The sequence below is a fragment of the Schistocerca nitens genome, chromosome 6 (assembly GCF_023898315.1).
Source record: "Schistocerca nitens isolate TAMUIC-IGC-003100 chromosome 6, iqSchNite1.1, whole genome shotgun sequence".
Taxonomy (NCBI): domain Eukaryota; kingdom Metazoa; phylum Arthropoda; class Insecta; order Orthoptera; family Acrididae; genus Schistocerca; species Schistocerca nitens.
Genome location: NC_064619.1, coordinates 499,100,203 through 499,121,713, shown reverse-complemented (window position 1 = coordinate 499,121,713; position 21,511 = coordinate 499,100,203). Strand labels below are relative to the sequence as shown.

The 21,511-nt window shown below is 43.4% G+C and overlaps 1 protein-coding gene and 1 non-coding gene across 3 annotated transcripts in view; both read left to right on the top strand.

Moving 5' to 3' along the window:
- Positions 1 to 21,511, top strand: part of LOC126262536 (high affinity cAMP-specific and IBMX-insensitive 3',5'-cyclic phosphodiesterase 8) — a 1,685,047-nt gene that overhangs the window by 1,356,865 nt on the left and 306,671 nt on the right. For both annotated transcript variants that reach the window (XM_049959212.1, XM_049959213.1), the window contains one exon: positions 16,312 to 16,479. In XM_049959212.1, the coding sequence (XP_049815169.1) occupies positions 16,312 to 16,479 (168 nt within the window). The remainder of the gene's footprint in view (positions 1 to 16,311; positions 16,480 to 21,511) is intronic.
- On the top strand, positions 21,031 to 21,105 carry Trnat-ugu (transfer RNA threonine (anticodon UGU)). The gene has a single exon. It is a non-coding gene; the product is annotated as a tRNA-Thr (tRNA).

Genomic DNA, 21,511 nt, shown 5'->3' with positions numbered 1-21,511 from the left:
AATATATTATGTGTTGTAATCAATATGTTGTAGCAGAGGTATAATGCATAAAACATAAGGTATCAAATACACAGTTCGCGTAATGATCGGACGTTTATAAAGTGGAGGGGGTGTGTGGACGGGACAGGGGGCGGCGGTGAGGGGTTGGGGTGGAGGTGGGAGTGGACGTAATCGGAAATAGTGTTTTGGAATGGTGCTAGGGAGGTGGAGGGAGAGTTGTCAATGAGAAAAAGTGCAACTATTAAAAAGGGAAAGTGCGTGGCGGATTGGGGGAGGGGGGCGGGAGAGGGAGGGGATTTCATGGAATCGGGATGAAATGGGTGGGGAAGATACCTGGTAAGTGGTGGAAAAGGTGTCAATGAAATTGAACCTAACCATTGCGGGAGCTGGTTGGAAAAACGGGGGAGCAGTTGAAGAGGAGGGGGAGGGGGTCATAAGCGCCATTTATAGTATTATAAAATGGAAGTATTAATTACAGGCGGTGAAACTATTGGATAAGCTCAATACTCTGCTTACGATGTTAAATTATCAGTGGGGGGGGGGGGGGTGAGGAAAAGTGGTAGAGAGGGGAGAAAGGTAAAGGAGGGAAAAGATGCCAATATCAAGTGTGCTTGTGTATAAACCAATATGTACCAAATGTTATGTGACAGAGGGCATAGTGCATATATCGCTCTCTTTGGGTGTATTGTACAATTACTGGAAGCATAATATAAGTAGAGGAATTAAACTTGCATTCATTAAACTAATTACACACGTTACATAGTTCATGAAGAGATAAAACTTGCTTTATGCAAACCAAGAAAAAAGTACAAGTCACTTATTACATATGACATAGTAAGTCATGAAACTGGCATGTATACAATAATTCATTACAGTCACGTATAGGCATAGAAGAGGGGGAGGGCGAGAGAAAGGGTAGCATAAATTAACCAGAATAAATAATTGTGGTACATCTAGGGAGAAACATGGTGCAAATAGTGTTGTAATACAAGAAACTGTAAAATTATATGACTGTGATCGAAAAATATGAGAAGATTACATGTTACCCGTCTTTGTATTTTATACAAATATGTGATGCGAATTAAAATGCAAGGTGAACTTGATTGCTGCCTACTCCACTGAAGAAGATTTAGTGCTCAGAAAGTTGTACGAATGTACAGAGAAATATTTCACAACATGCGTCATACTAACTGAATGTAATTTATCAATGTGAATAGAAAATTAGAAAAACTGGGTCTTTCAAACCACAACGAGTTAGTCAAAATTCTCGGCGATGAATATTTCACGAAGAAGAATTTATACAGGTGGTGTTGCATCAAATGAAAGAAGGTTAGAAACGAGCAGCGGCCAACATGGCTATGAAATGCACTTCTTGATGTACACTGTGCACTGTGGGGAGAACTGATAAACACTAACTACGCCCCTATTATATCCGTCATGTGCAATCAATGGGGCCAAATGATTCTGAGTGCAGGGATCAGTTCTATCAGTGGAAAATCCAACGCAGCACTGCAGTACAGAAGTAGCTACAGTTTGTATTGTTGTTGGGTAACTTTTAATACTTACATCATTGTTGACAGTGGCATCTTCAGAGTCATGCAGCTGCAATGTCGAGATTACACAGTTCTCAGACTGTGTTGTATTGATTCTGATCATTCATGCATGATAGATTCCTGACCTGAAGGGATACCCGCACATTAGTTAATGCGGCTTTCTCCCAGAGAAGGGAAGGCGCACCAGCCCCAAATCGAATATGTCAGACAGATTAAGGACGAGGGCTGGGTGTGTCGGCCAGTCAGTCAGTTCCCTACATCCGACTGTATAAATACTGTACTGGTACTCTGACATCCCGGCCCAGTGCTTCTGAAGACCCGTCGGACTGTAAGGACATTGATGACATCCAGTAGGTGGAATTGCTGCAATTGCCGATGTAACCGCTGCCACAAGCCACGTTTGTCCGACCGGCCTATCAGGGCTACCGGTTGTCCTATTTAGGCAGCAGGGTGGCTACTCCATCCGTTAGAACACACCAAACACACACACTTAGGCCTATGATGTTCCTTATTCTCACTCACAAAATGTAGCTCTCAATGCGCCATGGTAAATACTCACTGTTCTTCAAGTAGCCCACCCTCACCTACCTTGGCCTCACCATTGACCATCACCTCACCTGGATCCCTCATTTCTGCTCTATCCAATCCAAAGCCCACAACTGCCTCTGACTCCTCAAACTCCTCTCTGGCAAGACATGGGGGTTGAACCCCTCTACCATCCTCCACACCTACAAATCCCATCCTCTGTTATGCCAGTTCCGCCTAGATATCCGCCCTCCCCCCCCCCACCCCAAATTCTCTAAGTCCCTCCAGATCCTCGAGCGCCATGCACTCTGCCTCACCTTCCGTATACGCCTCCTGTCCCCCACGCGGATCCTCTACGACCTGATTCCTTTCCCCCATCTGCTCTTATCCCTTGAACATATCTGCATACTCTACACCTCCCGCCACTTTGATCCCCCTCATTCCCTGGTTGCTCCTCTCCTTTCCAACCCCCACCCTCTGCCGTGCCTTCATTGTTGTGTCCCCCCTACCCTCCATCTCTACACCCTTCATCTCCTTTCCCAAGGTGGCGTCTGTCAACTCCCCCTCCCAGATGATGCCCTCTCTCCCTCCATTTATCCCTCCTATCAACTCAGATGCTTACCTCCCCCTCCTTTCCTCTGTCCTTTTCCCGGGCTCATTCCCCCCCCCCCTTCCATCCTGTTTCATTCCTCGCCTACCCCTCTCTGCCTCCCTTCTGTCCCCCGAGCCCTTTTGCGTTTCCTTCCTCCACCTTTTCTCATTCCCCCTCGCGTCTGCCCTGTTCCAACCTTCTGAGTCCTCTCCCTCCGTCGTGCCCCCCCCCCTCCCCGCCCCTTTCGTTTCTGTTGCATTGTTTAAAGCTGTGGTGGTAAAAACTGGCAAAAGTTTCCATATACTGCTTGCGTGTCAATTTTACTTCAGGGAATGAAAAAGATTTGTTTGTGTTTTGACAAAGTAGCTGCATTATTTCTCCGTCTGTAACCCGCATGTGTGCCAGTTGGTACACACTTTTTCTTCAGAAAATTCAATCGCTTAATTCCTTTCATCCGTTTCCCCTCTCTTACAATCAGAATAAAGTTACAAGTGATTTACATTCGGCGTCGACGTAAAAAATGCATCCTCTTATGTAGTTACAGAGGGAAGCACATTTTGTACGAAGGATGGAGACTGAATGATTGCATAACGTACTTCAGTCGACACAAATGAAGCAATATTTTAGGTCACCACACACTCCTGAATGTTATTCTCAATTTTATAACTTAGCCATTGCGTACATTATAATGTGCTTCGCCGGCCGGTGTGGCCGTGTGGTTCTAGACGCGTCAGTCTGGAACCGCGAGACCGCTATGGTCGCAGGTTCGAATCCTGCCTCGGGCATGGATGTGTGTGATGTCCTTAGGTTAGTTAGGTTTAAGTAGTTGTAAGTTCTAGGGGACTGATGACCTCAGCTCTCAAGTCCCATAGTGCTCAGAGCCATTTGATCCATTTTATAATGTGTTTCACGTATTGTAACCTCATAATGAAATGATGATGATGATGAGGTCCAATACTCCGAGGAGCGTAGAGGACGTAGGTAACAGTAAGAAAGAGATTAAATATTCAGAAAAACCTCAAAAATAAAGTTGAGAGTGGCGACAAATATATCGCCCTTCCCATTTTATTCTGCTTTAACCCCACACTAGTATTTAAATTGGAAGATTTAAGTTTCCGGAAGAAGACCCTCCAGTAACACAAAGAATGAAAGTCTGACCTCAACATTCAAAGACATGTTCTGTTTTTCCTCTCCTCCCCCCTTTTTTCCCTCTCATCTGTTCTGGCCTGGTGGCATGACTGGGAGTAACACTGCTGTGTCGTTCTGAAACTTTGGAAGAATGGAATCTCTCCCCAGGTCTCCACTGTACTTGCCGCCGATGTCCATCTGGGTGTAGTGTAGAACTGCCGCTTTCAAACTCTGTCAGGTGCTGATAACGCTGTCTCAGACGAGCACAGGATATCTTCGAGTCCTTCACAGTAATCACCCAATGCTGTTAACGCCTTTTATGTAACCTACCAGTCTGGGTAACAACACTAACATGAACAACTATAATCCATTCAGGCGGTTGCTCTACGTGTCACAGAGAACTGCAGCTCTTACCCGTTACATTCCTGCTGATGGTCTGTATTATACTAAGTTGGATTGACATTCGACCATGCCCTCTGGTTACTTCACTTTTCTTAACATGCAGTGTATTTCAACGCAACCCACCGTATATTATCCACATTGGGGGCTGAACACGTGAGTAGGCATCCCTATTTTAAGGAGCACAAATCTTGTCCGCCCCAGTTTGGTTTTTTACAACCGTGTAGTTGGCCTATATTCTTAACTTACCTACTTAAGGATCATTCTAGAAACTCTGTAAGTAGGATTTTGTGGGGTACTTTGCTTCTACATTCAAGCGTTTACAAGTTACCATAGAATTTGATAGGGATTCCATCGGCTCCTGGACCATTGTTCCATTTTAGCGATTTCAGGTTTCTCTCAACGTCCCTGGAAGTAGCATCCATATCTCTCACATCTGCATTGGCGCAAGAATCAAACGGAGGCAATACTACAGGACTTTACGTCGTAAAGGAACAGTTGAAAATGGAATTCAGCATTTCTATTTTTGCTTTGCTAGGCTCAATTTCAGTTTCTGTGTCATCCATGGAGTTTCTGGACACTAACTATGAGACCACTGACTGGCTTCACATATGACCAGAATTTCTTTGGTTTTTGTGAAAAATCATTTGATAATATTCTGCTACGGTAGTCACTCAAGGCTTCACGCACGTCCCTCCCAGCCATACGCGTTTTATTTAGCACTCTCTACCTATACTTCTATGCTAAGGCTTAGATCTATTGTGTAAGAGTCGTTACTTCTTTAGATAAGTGAAAGAGAAAGGGATCTATTCAGAGAAAAAATAATGTGACTTTGAACAGAGAGAAACGAACACAAGAAATCACTGACTGAAAATATATATAAGAAAAGTGAGGCGCTGCTAATTACGATTAGGAAATGCGGGCAGAACTTTTACAATAACTGGACTTATGAATGAAATAAGATAGCACAAGAAGCTCTTGGAAAATTTCATTTAGGAAAGAAAAGAGAAGTGGTCCGAGAGAGACAATCGTCAAATACTACGAAGTGCTAGATAGATGTAGAGAGGAAATTATTGAATCACGTCTCCGCAAAAACGGATTCTAGAGCAAATTTGTCAGATGATCACATAAATCGTCACTCTCATCGAGTGAATTAACAATGAAAAAGTGAGAAGATATATGAGTCATAATACGTACTGTGAACCTTAAATCAAAACTGGATAAGAATAATACTTCTTATGCCCATTTTAAACCCTCAGCAACGCATTTTTCAGACATACGGTTCGCTTTTATGAATCCGTTGTAGGTGATATGTTTTCCTTTTTCGTTGCAAAGAGATTTTGCAGAAAACTATGAATAATTTATACGAGAAGTGCCCTTTCTGTTCCGTGTTGACATTCTCTGCCTACTGTGAATAAAATGCCTTTGACCCTCAACAATATAGCAGAGCAGGGTTCTCACAGCATTGTAGCATTGCCAGGTTCTGTCTGCATGATGAAAGGTTCATGGGTGACCTCTGAGGGACGACTGGAGCATGTGTAGAGCTGTAGCAAACTCGATTGATCAGTAGTTGACCTGCACTCACAGCGCTTTTAGTGGAAATGGGGCTCGTCGCGTCTGATGTCAGTTCCACTCGACGTACATAACCGGAACATTCCCCAACGATAAGCGTTGCCGTTGTATAATGTCATTGGCGCGCTAAACTTTTCACTTCGAAACGAAGTAGCAAATCCAATAAACACCAATTCAATTTGTAGACAAATGTGATGCTTAGAAAGTAGTAGCGAAAAAGTGAATAAATTATTTAGGTGCAGAGAGAAGAAAACTTGCCGCGACATTACCCGTATAAACATAAGCGCGATAGTGGTTTCCTCAACTAGAGAATATTACTGACTAAACAAATAGGTAACAGTAAGAAGAAGATAAAATATTCAGAAAGACCTCCAAAATAAAGTTGAGAGTTGCGACAAATATATCGCCCTTCCCATTTTATTCTGCTTTAACCCCACACTAGTATTTGATTTAGTAGATTTAAGTTTTCGGAAGAAGACTCTCCAGTAACACAAAGAATGAAAGTCTGACCTCAACATTCAAAGACGTGTTTTGTTGCAGAGTTTAAATCTGTGGTAAAAACTTGCAAAAGTTTCCATATACTGCTTGCGTGTCAATTTCACTTCAGGGAATGAAAAGATTTGTTTGTATTTTGACAAAGTAGCTGCATTATTTCCCCGTCTGTGACTCGCATGTGTGCCAGTTGGTACACACTTTTTCTGCAGAAAATGCAATCGCTTAATTCCTTTCATCCCTTTCCCCTCTCTTACAACCAGAATAAAGTTACAAGTGATTTACATTCGGCGTCGACGTAGAAAATGCATCCTCTTATGTAGTTACAGAGGGAAGCACATTCTGTACGAAGGATGGAGACTGAATGATTGCATAACGTACTTTGGTCGACACAAATGAAGCAGTATTTTAGGTCACCACACACTCCTAGGTGTTATTCTCAATTTTATAACTTAGCCATAGTTTACATTATAATGTGCTTCACGTATTGTAACCTCATAATGAACTGATGATGATAATGATGATGATGATGAGGTCCAATACTCCGAGGAGCGTAGAGGACGATGCGAGAAACCCGCACCGCCGACTAGGCAAGGTCCTTGCGGAGGTGGTTTGCCATTGTCTTCCTCCGACGGTAACGCGGATGAATGATGATGAAGACGACACAACACCCAGTCATCTCGAGGCAGGGAAAATCTCTGACCCTGCCGGGAATCGAGCCCGGGACCCAAGCTTGAAAGCCACCTTATGGAAAAATAATCATGTAAAGATATAGAATCGCCACCGGAGTCTCTTTACAGTACTTACATCACATTCGCAGCTTCGAACTTGTCCACAGTTGACAAGATACTGCGCTATAAAAGCTAACTGAGGTAAAGTCTGTTGAGATTCTACAGTGACAGAGAATTACCCGAATTATTTCATTCGCCAAAGACACGCAGAACAGAGTACGAATAGTACGTGATCAAGATAGCAGAGAGACAGAATACATCTCCCCATCTTGTTAACCATAAAGGTCAACATACGCCTGTTCTGTCAGTTAGGAGTCCTCAGACGACATGGAAACATGATATTAAGAGCAGAAAGCCTCGTCTACATGAGGTGTGTCGGAAATTAAACGGCGCAGAGAGACTGCTCATCTCAAAACTGTCACGCAGTGCCAGAATTTGAGTTTCTGGATTAGCCCCACTCCAACCAGTCCTGCAGTGATGGCATATTAGACGCTATTGCGGTGACGACAGTCTGGCAGTATGTACTGAGCGGCACCATGTTAACCGATTATATTGAGGGCTGTCTGAACGGTAACGGCTACGTCCGGAAGATCATGGAGCATGGTGTACTGCACCCCTCCAGGAAACTAAACATGACGAATTTAACAGAACAATTCCAGATCTCTTGTGACGAGCAACATGCGACCCTCAAAGACCGACGGGTAACAAAGCTTCTCTTTCCAGCACATCCAGAAGACTTTTGCAGTTCTCCAGCTTAATTAATACTTATTCTTTTTTAAAAATTTTTGACAGTGTGTATGTAAATCGATTCTAGAAATCGCATTAATGGACAGGTGCTAAGTCTTGTTGTTATCATCTTTCTTTACAATCAATAGATAAGGACAGAGAATAACAATGGAAGAAAATCATATCCCTATTTTTTTTGCTGTTATGTTAGGTGATATGAAAATTGTAAATAACATTGCCTAATGACTATTAACAGTATCTGAAGAAAGTCTTTTCAGCTAGTAAAAAATGCATATTTAGTCTTTTTACTTATTTAAAACATTATCAGTGTACTTGAACGAAATACTAGGAATTTCATTTTCTTCTAGCTCTATATGTGGTGCCATACAAAGGATACTGAAGTGTGGTTTTACTTACAACGTTTTTATTTCCGTTTCCATGCTGTAACTAAAATATCACCTCAGTGTACTTTACGTCGAACTGTTTTCGGATTTAGAAGTTAACCAAAACTGTACAGACGATCTTCTCAATAAATAAAACGAAACGTGTATGCTAAAATAAACACATGTTATTAGTGGTTTGTAAAGATGGATTTCAAATACATTTAATAACTGTAAAATAACTGCAGCCACTATGGCCACTAAGATGAAGAATATAATTTCCAATAATTGTTAGACGACATATGCATTGATGTATGATCAAACTGAAAGCAGCGAAACTGTGAAAAGACGCATATAAGTTGACTTTATTAACTGTGACTAATTCGTTGGAAGACAGTTTTATAGTCATAGAGGACAGTGGCTACCATAGAAAATAGAGGCTTGGATGCTACCAGGAATGCATCGTGAATTCCAGAGAAAATAAAAATTAAATTTTATTCGTGCTGTTGTAGCAACATGGCATTCACTGCAATGATCATACACTTTGTGCCAGCTACACTTATTATATATTAGCAAGTACGACAACGCCTCTTGTCATTACTACCGAAAACACTTCAGGCACGCGTCCCCACTCATGTTGCGTTTTCTGTAGCTGTGGTCATTACGCAGGAGATATCGCACATCGCACGGACGTGCTTCTGATGATAGAACTCACCCTGATTGCAATCAGGATCGCTAGAAGTTTTGTAGGCTGCTTCGTTATTGGCCACGACTAAATATTTTTTAGTGACCCAACGAATTTTTATCACAGCTATCCGTATGGAAAGTGTCAACTCGTAACCACAAGCGCTTTGAAAAAAATAATGACTCACAACTCAGGGAGAATAAAACACGGTCTCACACTATGTACACTACCTCCATGCACGTTCACCCTCTGGCTCTGTCAGGCCGTTGCGGAGTATCTTTTCTAAAAAAATGTAGCCAATCAGAGGTCAGTAAATGCAACGCGCACTCTTAAAAGCGTGCTCTGAAAAGGCAACTGGAGACGGAAAAACGTATTTCTCAGTCATTTCATGACCCAACGTGTGATCATGACGTAATATTTGTCACCCAGTTGATTATACCATATTGCACAACACCATAGTTTCAATATATGGCATTACTTTGGTAAAATGACTGTCTCCCAATAAACCAACATTATGTTTCAGATTCGACAGGGGTCACTACACCGCCAATTAGCCAAAAATGTTTCGTTAAGGTACCTACTCCATACAAGGTGCGTGTAGAAAGTAAATTCCGTTTGGCAGATACAGAACAGAAATTTATTGAAAAAAAGCTACACATCTTAAACTACCTTTCTACAAAGTCCGCACCATTTTGCGCGCACTTACAGTATGGCTTAAGTTTTTGTGTGTCTTCCTCAAAGTATGTTGCCACCTGTGTTGACAATCATGTAGTACAAACTGACTCCAGCCGAAGTCCTGCAGGAGTTGTATCTTATTCGCAGTGTGAGGTCGGGCACTGTAATGAAACTGAAGAATACCTTTTGCGAGCTCTCCGCTACGCTTGTTTTGTATTGCCCGACGCACTTTGATGAGCGTCTTACAGTAAACATTTGCAATGATATTTTCACCTCGTACTAAGAAATATTTTAGTATAGTGCAGCGTCTGTCCCAAAAGATTGTGCTCATGATTTTCTGAAGTGTCGAGAGTTGCTTGGCTTTAGTTTTTACTAGTGACGCGGTGTGTATTCATTCTATTGATTGTTGTTCCGATTGAGTGTTTTCATAAGTGACAAGTCATATCCCCGGTCACAGTCTTGCTTAAAAAATTATTACCTCCTTTGTTGTAAGTCCACTGCCCAGACGATGTTGTTTGTGTTGCTCTGTAAGAATGTTTTGCTCCCAACAAGCGCACAGTTTTCGACAATTAAATTTTTCAGATACAGTTTCATGGAGAAGTGATCTTGAAACTTCCGGAGAGTTCTTGGAAAGATGTGATTCTGTAAATTTAAGGTTTTTGATTGAAGAGTTCTGCAAAGGCACAAACCAATTCTTCGATAACCAGAAACGGATGTGCACTTCGATCGTCATCATGCACTTGGCTACGTCCTTCACTGAAGTGTCGGACTCATCTCCTTACCATTGATAACCCATAACATTTTCTCTATAATTCTCGCATACCTGTCGATGAATGTCTTCTTCTTCGCATTCAGAAAATGAATTGTACACTTCAGAAAAGAATTAAAGGCTCACTTTTCTGAAACCCTGTCATTTTACGCGACTGCGACGTAGGAGTTTGAAATTTGGCTCAATGATGCCGTCAACGTTCCCCTGTAATGATCCAAAAGTACGGCAACCTACGACGTCACCCTCGGTCTCAGAAAAGCATCAAACATCGAGGTGTCGACACATACGACAAAGAATCCAGAGCTCAGAAGTTCATGTGAGGTGTGGTGTGGGTTAATGGTGTCATATTCACACTTCATTTCATCACGATTATTCCCAGCGCTTCCGTGAACGTGTCACTTGATGGGAAGGTCGTTGGACCCCCCTTACTCATATTTCGCTCCTTTTTTTGAAGTCTGCGATCGAGGTCAAGACCGCGACGACCAGCGTTGGCTTCAGGCGGCTTTCTTATGGGTGGCCGAGAAAAACATTTGACATATTCCGCCGTTCAGTATCCACACGAAGGGGCCTCAGGAGGTGGCATAAAGAGCGTCAATAAAACAACCCCTTCTCTTGCTGCTTGCATTTACACGTTTAGCAGTCGAAAATTACAGTATGCAGAGCGACATGCAGCAGAACGTCCTTCTTGACAACCTGTGACACTGCTGACATCCTCCCTGGACCATTCAAGCCTTCTCTACTGACATCGTTCGGCTGAAACAAATGGTTCAAATGGCTCTGAGCACTATGGGACTCAACTGCTGAGGTCATAAGTCCCCTAGAACTTAGAACTACTTAAACCTAACTAACCTAAGGACAACACACACATCCATGCCCGAGGCAGGATTCGAACCTGCGACCGGCTGAAACATCATTGACTGTAATCCGCCCTCTTTGGACTGTTGTGCAATCTTAGTTTCTGCTCTGGCGTTTCCCAAAGAAGTGTTATAGGCCCTCTGTTGTTCTTGATCTACATAAACTATTTAGGAGACAATCTGAGCAATCCTCTTAGATTGTTTTCAGGTGATTCTGACATTAACGTCATGTAATCCCATCAGACAAGATGTCTTTATGGTGCAAAAAGCGGCAATTAACTCTTAATCATAAAAAGTGTTAAGTCATCCACATGAGCACTATAAAGAATTCACTAAATTTTAGTTCCACAATAAATCACACACATCTAATGGCTGTAAACTCAACTAAATACTTACGGATTACAATTACGAATAACTTAAATTGGAATGACCTCATAGATAATGTTGTGAGGAAAGCAAACCAGAGACTGCGATTCATTGGGAGAACACTTGGAAAATGTAACAGATTTACTAAAGAGATTGCTTACCCTACGCTTGTCCGCTCTCTTCTGGTATATTGTTGTACAGTGAGAGATTCGCGTCTGACAGGATTACAGAGGACATCGAAAAAGTTAAAAGAAGTATAGCTCGTTTTCTATTATCACGAAATAGGGGAGAGAGTGCCACGGATATGATACACGAAATGGGGCTGCAGACATTAAAACAAAGGCGTTTATCGCTACGACAGGACCTTCTCATGAAATTTCAATCATCAACTTTCTCTTCAGAGTGTGAAAATATTTTGTTGGCACCCACCTACACAAGGAGAAATAATTATGATAGCGCGCGCAGAAATATTTAAGTGTTGGTTTTTCGCCGGCCGAAGTGGCCGTGCGGTTAAAGGCGCTGCAGTCTGGAACCGCAAGACCGCTACGGTCGCAGGTTCGAATCCTGCCTCGGGCATGGATGTTTGTGATGTCCTTAGGTTAGTTAGGTTTAACTAGTTCTAAGTTCTAGGGGACTAATGACCTCAGCAGTTGAGTCCCATAGTGCTCAGAGCCATTTTTGTTGGTTTTTCACATGCACTGGTCGAGAATGGAACAGTAGAGAAGTAGCTTAAAGAAGGTACGATGAACCTACTGGTAGGCAATTAATTGTGAATCACTGAGTAATCACGTAGATGTAGATTTAGGTATACAGGGTGTGGTCCATTTTGGTCCGTTCAAAACTGTTCGATGAAAATTCAACGTGATCCGAAGCAGCCAAGTGTGTTTATGCTTTACTGGCGCTGCTGTTTCACATCCTGCTGTGACGTGATCAAGGGGTGAAGGGTGCGGGTGTAACATTTAGACGTGCATGAACGTCAAAGGGTACCTCTAAGACCCCTCCCCCCCCCCCCTCCCCACGGTTGAGCAAGGCCGTCTGTGCCACTCGCGCACTATTGTTGAGCACTTCTACGTCCTTGGCTACTCTTCAAATCACGGTGAAGTACCTAGCAGAAGGTTCATTGAACCACCTTCACAATAATTCTCATTATTGCCATCTCTAACAGCACGCGCAAAAAAAGACCACTTAAATGTTTCCGAGTGAGCTCTTATTTCGTACTTTATTATGATAATCATCTCACCCTATTTAGGTCAGTGTCAACAAAATATTTTCGCATTCGGAGGAGAAGGTGATTGAAATTTCATGAGATGATTTTGCAGTAACGAAAGCGCATTTTATTAAATGATGTGCGCCCCAAATCGTGTATAATGTTCGTGAAACTCTTTCTCCTATTCCTCGACAGTACAAAACGTGCTGCTCTTCTTTGAACTTCCTCGGTGTACTTCGTTAGCCCTAGCTGGTAAGGATCCCACACCACGCAGGAGTACTCCAAAAGAGGACGGACAAACGTAGTGGAGACAGTCTCTTTAGTAGATTTGTTGCATCTTCTAAGTGTTGAGCCAATAAAACGAAACCTTCGGTTCGTCTTCCGCACAACATTTTCTGCGTGTCGTTTCCAATTTAAGTTGTTCCTAATTGTAATTCCCAGGTATTGAGTCGAATTTACGGTCTTTAGATTTGACTGATTTATCGTGTAACTGAAGATTAACGGATTCCTTTTAACATTCATGTCGACAACCTCACACTTTTTGTTACTTGGGGTCAATCGCCAATTTTAGAACAATAAAGATATCTTTTCTAAATCATTTTGCAATTTGTTTTGATCTTCTGATGAGTTTACTAGACGATATACGACAGCATCATTTGCAAACAACCTCAGACTGCTGCTCAGATAGTGCCCTAAATCGTGTTTATAGCTAAGGAACAGCAGAAGGCCTATAACACTACCTTGGCGAACGCCATAAATCTGTTTTAGTCGATCACATTTCGTCAATTATTACGAACTGTGACCTCTCTGACAGGAAATCATGAATCCAGTCACATAACTGAGACGATATTCCGCAAGCTCGCAATTTCACTACAATACACTTCTGTGGTACAGTATCAAAGGCCTTCTGGAAATCTAGAAATACGGAATCAATTTGAAATCGTTTGTCGCTAGCGCTAGAACAGCAGTGTAGGTCTAAGGAGTTGCCTGTCTGCAGGCGCCTACAAATTGTTCAAAGGTATTGGTACTGTGGCTGGTACCACTGCGTTGTCCTCGTCGTTTGAGAACATGTTTTTTGCTCGCGTATCATGTCATTTCTGGAAACCAAGAATCTACTCTGTAGGAATCAACATGGATTCCGGAAACAGCGATCGTGTGAGACCCAACTCGCTTTATTTGTTCATGAGACCCAGAAAATATTAGATACAGGCTCCCAGGTAGATGCCATTTTCCTTGACTTCCGGAAGGCGTTCGATACAGTTCCGCACTGTCGCCTCATAAACAAACACAACATGTTCGCAATGGAGAGACGTCTACAGACGTTAGAGTAACCTCTGGCGTGCCACAGGGGAGTGTTATGGGACGATTGCTTTTCACAATATACCGGGCGGCGCACGAAATGTGTTAACATTTTGTTTTTGAATATAAACTTTATTGTCAATACAATCTGAAAGGAACATATACTACAATGAAGAGCCGTCCATGGAGATTTGTTCTAACTCAACACATGCTCAATATGTCCACCATTTCGTTTTCTAACTTCCTTCAAACGAACACTGAAGTTAGTGATTAACTACGGCACATGTCTTCCGTAATTTCACTGCAAGCTTGAAGAATAAGTCTTCTGAGCTCCATTAAATCACGTGGACGTTTCGGGAAAAATTTTGCTTTAGGTGCCCCCAAAGAAAAAAGTCACATGTATTGAAGTCTGGACTATTGGGGGGCCAATTTTGTCCGTCATTGAAGCGACCTGCAAACCTGAGTGAAATGATGCGCATGTCGAAATGCTTGTGTAAAAACTCCAACACAGTGTTTGCAGTATGTGGCCTTGCTCCATCTTGCATGAACCAGGGAAAGGCAGTAGCAAGAAGCTGTGGAATGAAGCTATTGCGAAGCATGCTCAAATAACGCTCGCTGTTCACAGTTTCTTCAAAGAAAAAGGGTCCAATAAGTCCGTGACTGGAAATTGCTGCCCACGCTGTAATCCTCGGGTTTTCAGTGGCCCAAATGCGTACATTTTGTTTGTTAACCACACCGTCTAAATGAAAATGCGCCTCAGCTGAAAACCAAACGTTGTTGAGAGTTTCTTCCCTATCCTCCGCCCACTGAGCAAACAGTAGTCTCTGCTGCTTGTGTTCTTCAGTGAGCTTCTGTGCATAGGGCACCTTATGTGGGTACATATGGAGGTCACTTTTAAGAATGCGTTGAACGGAGCGTCTGGATATTCCCAGTTGCACTGCTGCCTTTCTACACGATTTCCCGGCACTTCTCTGTACAGAAACTCGTACCGCTTCAATATTCTCCGGCGAACAAACAGGCTTACGTCCACGTCGCTTCGCTTCCAACACTGTTCCTTCCTGTACAAATTTATCGTACAACCTGTGGATGGTCTTCTTGCAAGGGACCCATCGTGCGTTAAACTGTTGTCGAAAACGCCTCTGAGTCAAAACAAGGCTTTTCGTTTCATGAAAAAGTAACACAATGGCCGATCGTTGCTGTGTCGTCAGTCTTCCATTGTCAGCCATAGCTGCTTACTAGTCTCCTAGCGGCAGTATCGTGAATTACACGTCATTTCCTAACCCATTTGTTTTTCCAAGCTCTGCTGGTACTGCTGTAGAGATCCCAGCAGGATATCTAATGTGCGTCGTAAATTGTGAAACAAACAATTGCTAACACATTTCGTGCGCCACCCTGTATATAAATGACCTAGTAGATAGTGTCGGAAGTTCCATGCGGCTTTTTGCGGATGATGCTGTAGTATACAGAGAAGTTGCAGCATTAGAAAATTGCAGCGAAATGCAGGAAGATCTCCAGTGGTTACGCACTTGGTGCAGGGAGTGGCAACTGATCCTTAACATAGACAAATGTAATGTATTGCGAATACGTAGAAAGAAGGATCCTTTATTGTATGATTATATGATAGCGGAACAAACACTGGTAGCAGTTACTTCTGTAAAATATCTGGGAGTATGCGTACGGAACGATCTGAAGTGGAATGATCATATAAAATTAATTGCTGGTAAGGCGGGTGCCAGGTTGAGATTCACTGGGAGAGCCCTTAGAAAATGTAGTCCATCAACAAAGGAGGTGACTTACAAAACACTCGTTCGACCTATACTTGAGTATTGCTCGTCAGTGTGGGATCCGTACCAGATCGGGTTGACAGAGGAGATAGAGAAGATCCAAAGAAGAGCGGGGCGTTTCATCACAGGGTTATTTGGTAACCGTGATAGCGTTACGGAGATGTTTAGCAAACTCAAGTGGCAGACTCTGCAAGAGAGGCGCTCTGCATCGTGGTGTAGCTTGCTGTCCAGTTTTCGAGAGGATGCGTTTCTGGATGAGGTATCAAATATATTGCTTCCCCCTACTTATACCTACCGAGGAGATCACGAATGTAAATAGAGAGATTCAAGCGCGCGGAGACTTTCCGGCAGTCGTTCTTCCCGCGAACCATACGCGACTGGAACAGGAAATGGAGGTAATGACAGTAGCAAGTAAAGTGCCCTCCGCCACACACCGTTGGGTGGCTTGCGGAGTATAAATGTAGATGTAGATGTAGAGAACTGAGTCTTTACAGCTACATTGACTAAACCCTATTTCTCGACGTTTGCCACGAGACCGCAGCAGCGGTGGTGCTAGTGTGTGTTGTGTGTGCAGTGGCTGCTGGAGTCGACGAGCGCGGGCCTGTGCATGAGCGAGCTGCTCCAGCTGGAGCACAGCGACGTGGCGCCGCGCCTCCAGCTGGCCGCCGCGCAGGCGCTCTTCGTCGCCGTGGAGCGCAGCCGCGACGCCATACACATCACCGACAGCAGCCACACCATACAGGTCAGTAGCGCCGGCCCAATAGCTATGACGGCGGTCTTCGTCGCGGCGACACCTTTACGTATTATGAAAAGAAATGTACTTATTTATGTGTCTGTGTACATACACTGATAAGTGAAACTGGGGTGGGAAGGTTCATGAGGTGTCCTTAAATGGAAGGACTAAAGTCCCCATACCGTTGCTACAGCGTTCAACAGGTTTAGAGCAAAAAAAAAAAAAAATTCATCAGGACCAAAAAAAACTTTCTAACCAGTTGGCAGAATTTTAATTAATTATCATCAACTAGATATCAGGGCGCAGACCTTCAACAATCAATCAGCGAGACTGATTAGTCAGCTGCAGGGATAAGTTCACAAGAGAAGTTAGCTGAATGTCTCAGACACAGCTGCTATTAATTACCAAAACACTTGTCATTAGATCTAAACCAGGAACAGTTTTTTTCCGAACAGACACGTAAGACAACAGCCTCCAATAAGCAGTTTTAACGAATGAAAATCGGTGCTCGCTTAATGCAGGGTTAAGCCTAGTTTACACGACGACCCTAGGTTGCAGGCAACTGCGATACCGGCCACTGCGCATGCGCTCCACGCGTTTGCGCAACTCGCCGGTGAAACTAAAGAGTTTCGGCGTGTTCCAACTTTGGCGACACTAGTTGCGTGGGTTTTGTGGTTATATGTGTCCGTAGAATGTAGACAAACTGAAATATGAATTGGGGAACGGAGAATAATGTTGCTTTTTGGAAATATATGCTTTGCATAGGTGTTTGTGGATTTTCAGTGATGCTGATTACAAAAATAAGCAACATATTGCTGCTCCTGAGGCCGTCATGTGCGTTCAGAACATAGTTTGACAATTTCTCAGCTGCAGGGAAAAATGTATGGGATTAGGAGCCCATATACAACTGTATTAAGAAAAATAAAAGGAAATGTACGATCTCGTAATAATGTGATACGTAATTTCAGTTCTGGCGACAGTGCTTCATGCATTGCAATATCTTTGTTCCTTATCGCATAATTAACTCTATTGAGACGAAACGTCAATAGTTCTGGTGACATTCTAAGATAATTAAATGGGTCTGCCATTACAAATTATTTCAGCAAGGATGCTGAGCAATCGAGCTGACGTCTTTTCTTCATCCAGTCACGAATCGAAACATGCTTCTTATTTTTTTTCTTATGCAGAGATTCCACGCAACAAGCTTAAACTCCATCACAACTCGTGCCACGTGCAGCTGCGAAAACTTCCATTTCAGAAACGACTCAGGAACCCACAAAACGACTAAACTGGAGTATATACTGGTTTCGCCGTGTCTGCAGTCAAATATGAAACCATTTGCATGCATCTCATTCCACGCAACGAGTGGCGCAACCCAATGTCGTCGTGTAAACTAGGCTTTACAGTCAGCTAAATGCACTGAAGTTTAGGGGAATTTCTCATACACAGCTACCATTAGCTGTAAAAACCAACTGTTATTATACTGAAATCAGATGAACAGATTTTTATAAGCAGGTAACAATGTATTTAAAGCGGCAGGCAAGACAGCAGTTTTCAATAAACCGTTTTGCCAAATTAGCTTATTAAGTAAACAGATACAGTTCTTTTTGGGAAGAGAGAGAGAGAGAGGGGGTGGGGGGTTATCAGCAACCACTTAATCCACAGACCAAGATTAGCAAAATTCCTCCTATACAGCTGCCATTAATTACAAAACATATTTTCATATGCTGAAACCAAGTACAGGTTCTCATAAGCAACATACAGCTGTCTTTAGAAAGGAAGGAGGGGAGGCAAGGCAGAAGCCTTAAATGAGCAGTTTTAACAAATAACCTTATTATGCAGCAAGATCTAGCATTTCTAAACATGATCAGAGACCACTAAATGGACAATATCAGAAAGTTCATTCATTAAATGAATTTAGGATAATATCTCGTACCCAGCTGCCACCTTTCATCCACTGAAACGAAGTACACGTATTTTTCATAAGTAAGAAACAAATATTTTTAAAAAGGGAGGGGGGGGGGGGGCGTGACTCAGGCAAGACAGCAGCCTTCAACAAACAGTTACAGCAAATAATCTTATTACAGTGAAATTGATCATGCATGACGGTAACACAAAACCCACCAGAAGGTGAAACAGATGGCGGAGGAGAGGCGAGAGCCAAAGACAATTCATATACGGATATGGTGTCTATTCTTTCAGACAGGAGACCCCGGGTTCGAGTCCCGGTCGGGGCACACATTTTCATCTGTCCCAGTTGATATATATTAACGCCCGTCAGCAGTTGAAGGTATTAATATAATTCTAATTTCAAAGGCAATGCACTTAGCTTGTGGCAGGGCGGGGCCGTTTTTCCGCTCCGTAAGACGTCAGGAGACTGGGTCGACCGGTCGAAAACAACCCCAAGTAGCCGTCGGCTCCAAATTACGCTAGAACGTGACCGCTCGTGAACCACGCGCTCCACCGCCATCAGGCTTGCTTGTTGGGCCCCGCACCATCAAAAGTCTCGACCTGCTCACACTTCCAAAACGAACAACAGTTCCTGACTGACCTCACTTATCACGAACCCTTCTCGAATAGACCTTTTATCGATAGCGAGAGTGCCACTCCAGAGGTCCAAAGTTAAGAGGCAAAGACGATCCTAGAGAAAGAAGATCAGTTGAGTATCGGGCCGGAAGCATATAGATAGCCGTTTTTCCTGCTCCGTTTACAAGTCGAACCGAAGAAGCGAATGAGTAGCAGTAGTTCAAGGAACCCTCCGCCATGCACCGTATGGTGGCTTGCGGAGTATAAATGTAGATGTCGATTAGCAGCCAGAGTCAGCACTGCCTTGCCAACAGAAACATGGAGGAGTCCATTCCCTGCGGCGAGTTTCGGTCTACTAATCACGGACCGCTGGCAACATGTCAAACGGTGCCGCTGACATGCGGGTGTCAATGGATCAGAACCTACTGGTAATGGGGCAAACAGAGCATCCCTTGCTGTTACACTATGTAACTTCCATCAGCTGCTGTAGTTGACCACGGTCGACAGTCTCCTCTCTTCGGGCAGTAGTAGCTACAGTTCGATACGCTCCCGTGCAAGTGAAACAATGCTATCAAGAATATCAAACTCTTGGGCGACAGTCGCCACACTTCGTCCTTCTTCCAGTTTACCGATGATTCTTCTGCGTGTGAAGTTATCCATATGTTGTCTCCTAGCCACGTTATAGTGAAGAACACCACCACAGTGCACCATAACTGCTCGCTAATTGACACACACTGTCTTTTCCTGTTCCTTTAACTGTCTCGTGTTGCGTGACCAGCTCCATTTGGCGCTAAAGTCACGCTGCTCTCACACCATGTGACGTCCACCTTTCTGTGTACAACTGAGAGATCTCTGGCAAAATGCTCCGGCACTTCCACTCACTTCGATGTAGTAGTTAGTATGTTATCGTAAATTTTTTATCTCGTCTTTAAGTTTTGCACAGAAGTGTGTTTCAGTCCATTGCAGATACAGGGAGGATGAAGCTAACCTGTTAGTAAGATCAGAACAGGTTACGGAACACCGAATCGAGCTACATTTTCTAAATAACTATAGGTCGGAAATGCACCACTGTGGAACTACGACCATAAATCAACAACCAATCAGCAACAAGCTCGTTTAAGTTTTTCCGTAAGCGAAAGCGTTTCGGTATGTCTAACACTGGGGTTCTGAGCGATTAAACTGCTGCTACGTTACGTTGTCATTGTTACGCTCAACTGCAGTCGATTTAAGTCAACCTTTACTAGTAAGAAACACGGAAAATTCGCATGTAACACAATCGGCCATGGCTAGGAATTTGAAGAATGCTTAGCTTTGACTGTTCATCTTAACCATTACCATCAGATAATTTAATTAGTAACTACACTCTTCAGCGTAACAGGTGTTAGCTGGGGAAAGGTGGATTAAATGAGCATACTTCTACCCGGCTAGCCACTTGTTGGCTGTCGTGTAGTGGACGTACCTTATCGATGGTAGACATACTACTTAAACTGAAACGGAGCGATATCTCTAAACTAAGTGAAATGATAATTAAATGGACACCCTAGCTGCAAACAGGCATTGATGTACTTCATTTGGGACATGTTGAAAATGTGTGCCCCGAGCAGGACTCGAACCCGGGATCTCCTGCTTACATGGCAGACGCTCTATCCATCTGATCCACCGAGGGCACAGAGGACAGTGCGTCTGCAGGGACTTCTCCCTTGCACGCTCCCCGTGAGATCCACATTCCCAATATGTCCACACCACTACATTCGTAGTGCGCCTAATAGATGTTTGCCCATCAGACTCATTACTCGTGGCAGATTAATCTACCAAGTCCCGGGAAGCTTCCCAGCCATTGACCTTCTTGTGCGAACGCACACGCTATGCCCGAACTCGTACGGGACTTGGTAGATTAATCTGCCACGAGTAATGAGTATGATGGGCAAACATCTATTAGGCGCACTACGAATGTAGTGGTGTGGACATGTTGGGAATGTGGATCTCACGGGGAGCGTGCAAGGGAGAAGTCCCTGCAGACGCGCTATCCTCTGTGCCCGCGGTGGCTCAGATGGATAGAGCGTCTGCCATGTAAGCAGGAGATCCCGGGTTCGAGTCCCGGTCGGGGCACACATTTTCAACATGTCCCCAATGAAGTACATCAACGCCTGTTTGCAGCTAGGGTGTCAATTTAATTATCATTTCATTTCTAGCAAAGCTGCATGGTCATCCACGGTAACTGTTCTTTCGGGAACAGATACTACCGTCATATATAGTCTAAACTAAGTGTTCAAGATATCCTCCAAAATGTTTTAAAGAACAGAAAAATGTGTGTAAAGTTTGTCCCATACACCGTGAGTCTCGAACAAAAACGCCTGAACGCCTGCCAGGACTTGAATGAAATGAAAAACCCAGACCACTTTTAGTGAAAAAAATGTCACGAGTGACGAGACTTGCTGTTAACAATACCAACGTACCACAAAATGACAAAGAGCGGAAATACACACAAAGGGTCAATGTTTTGAGGATGTAATCG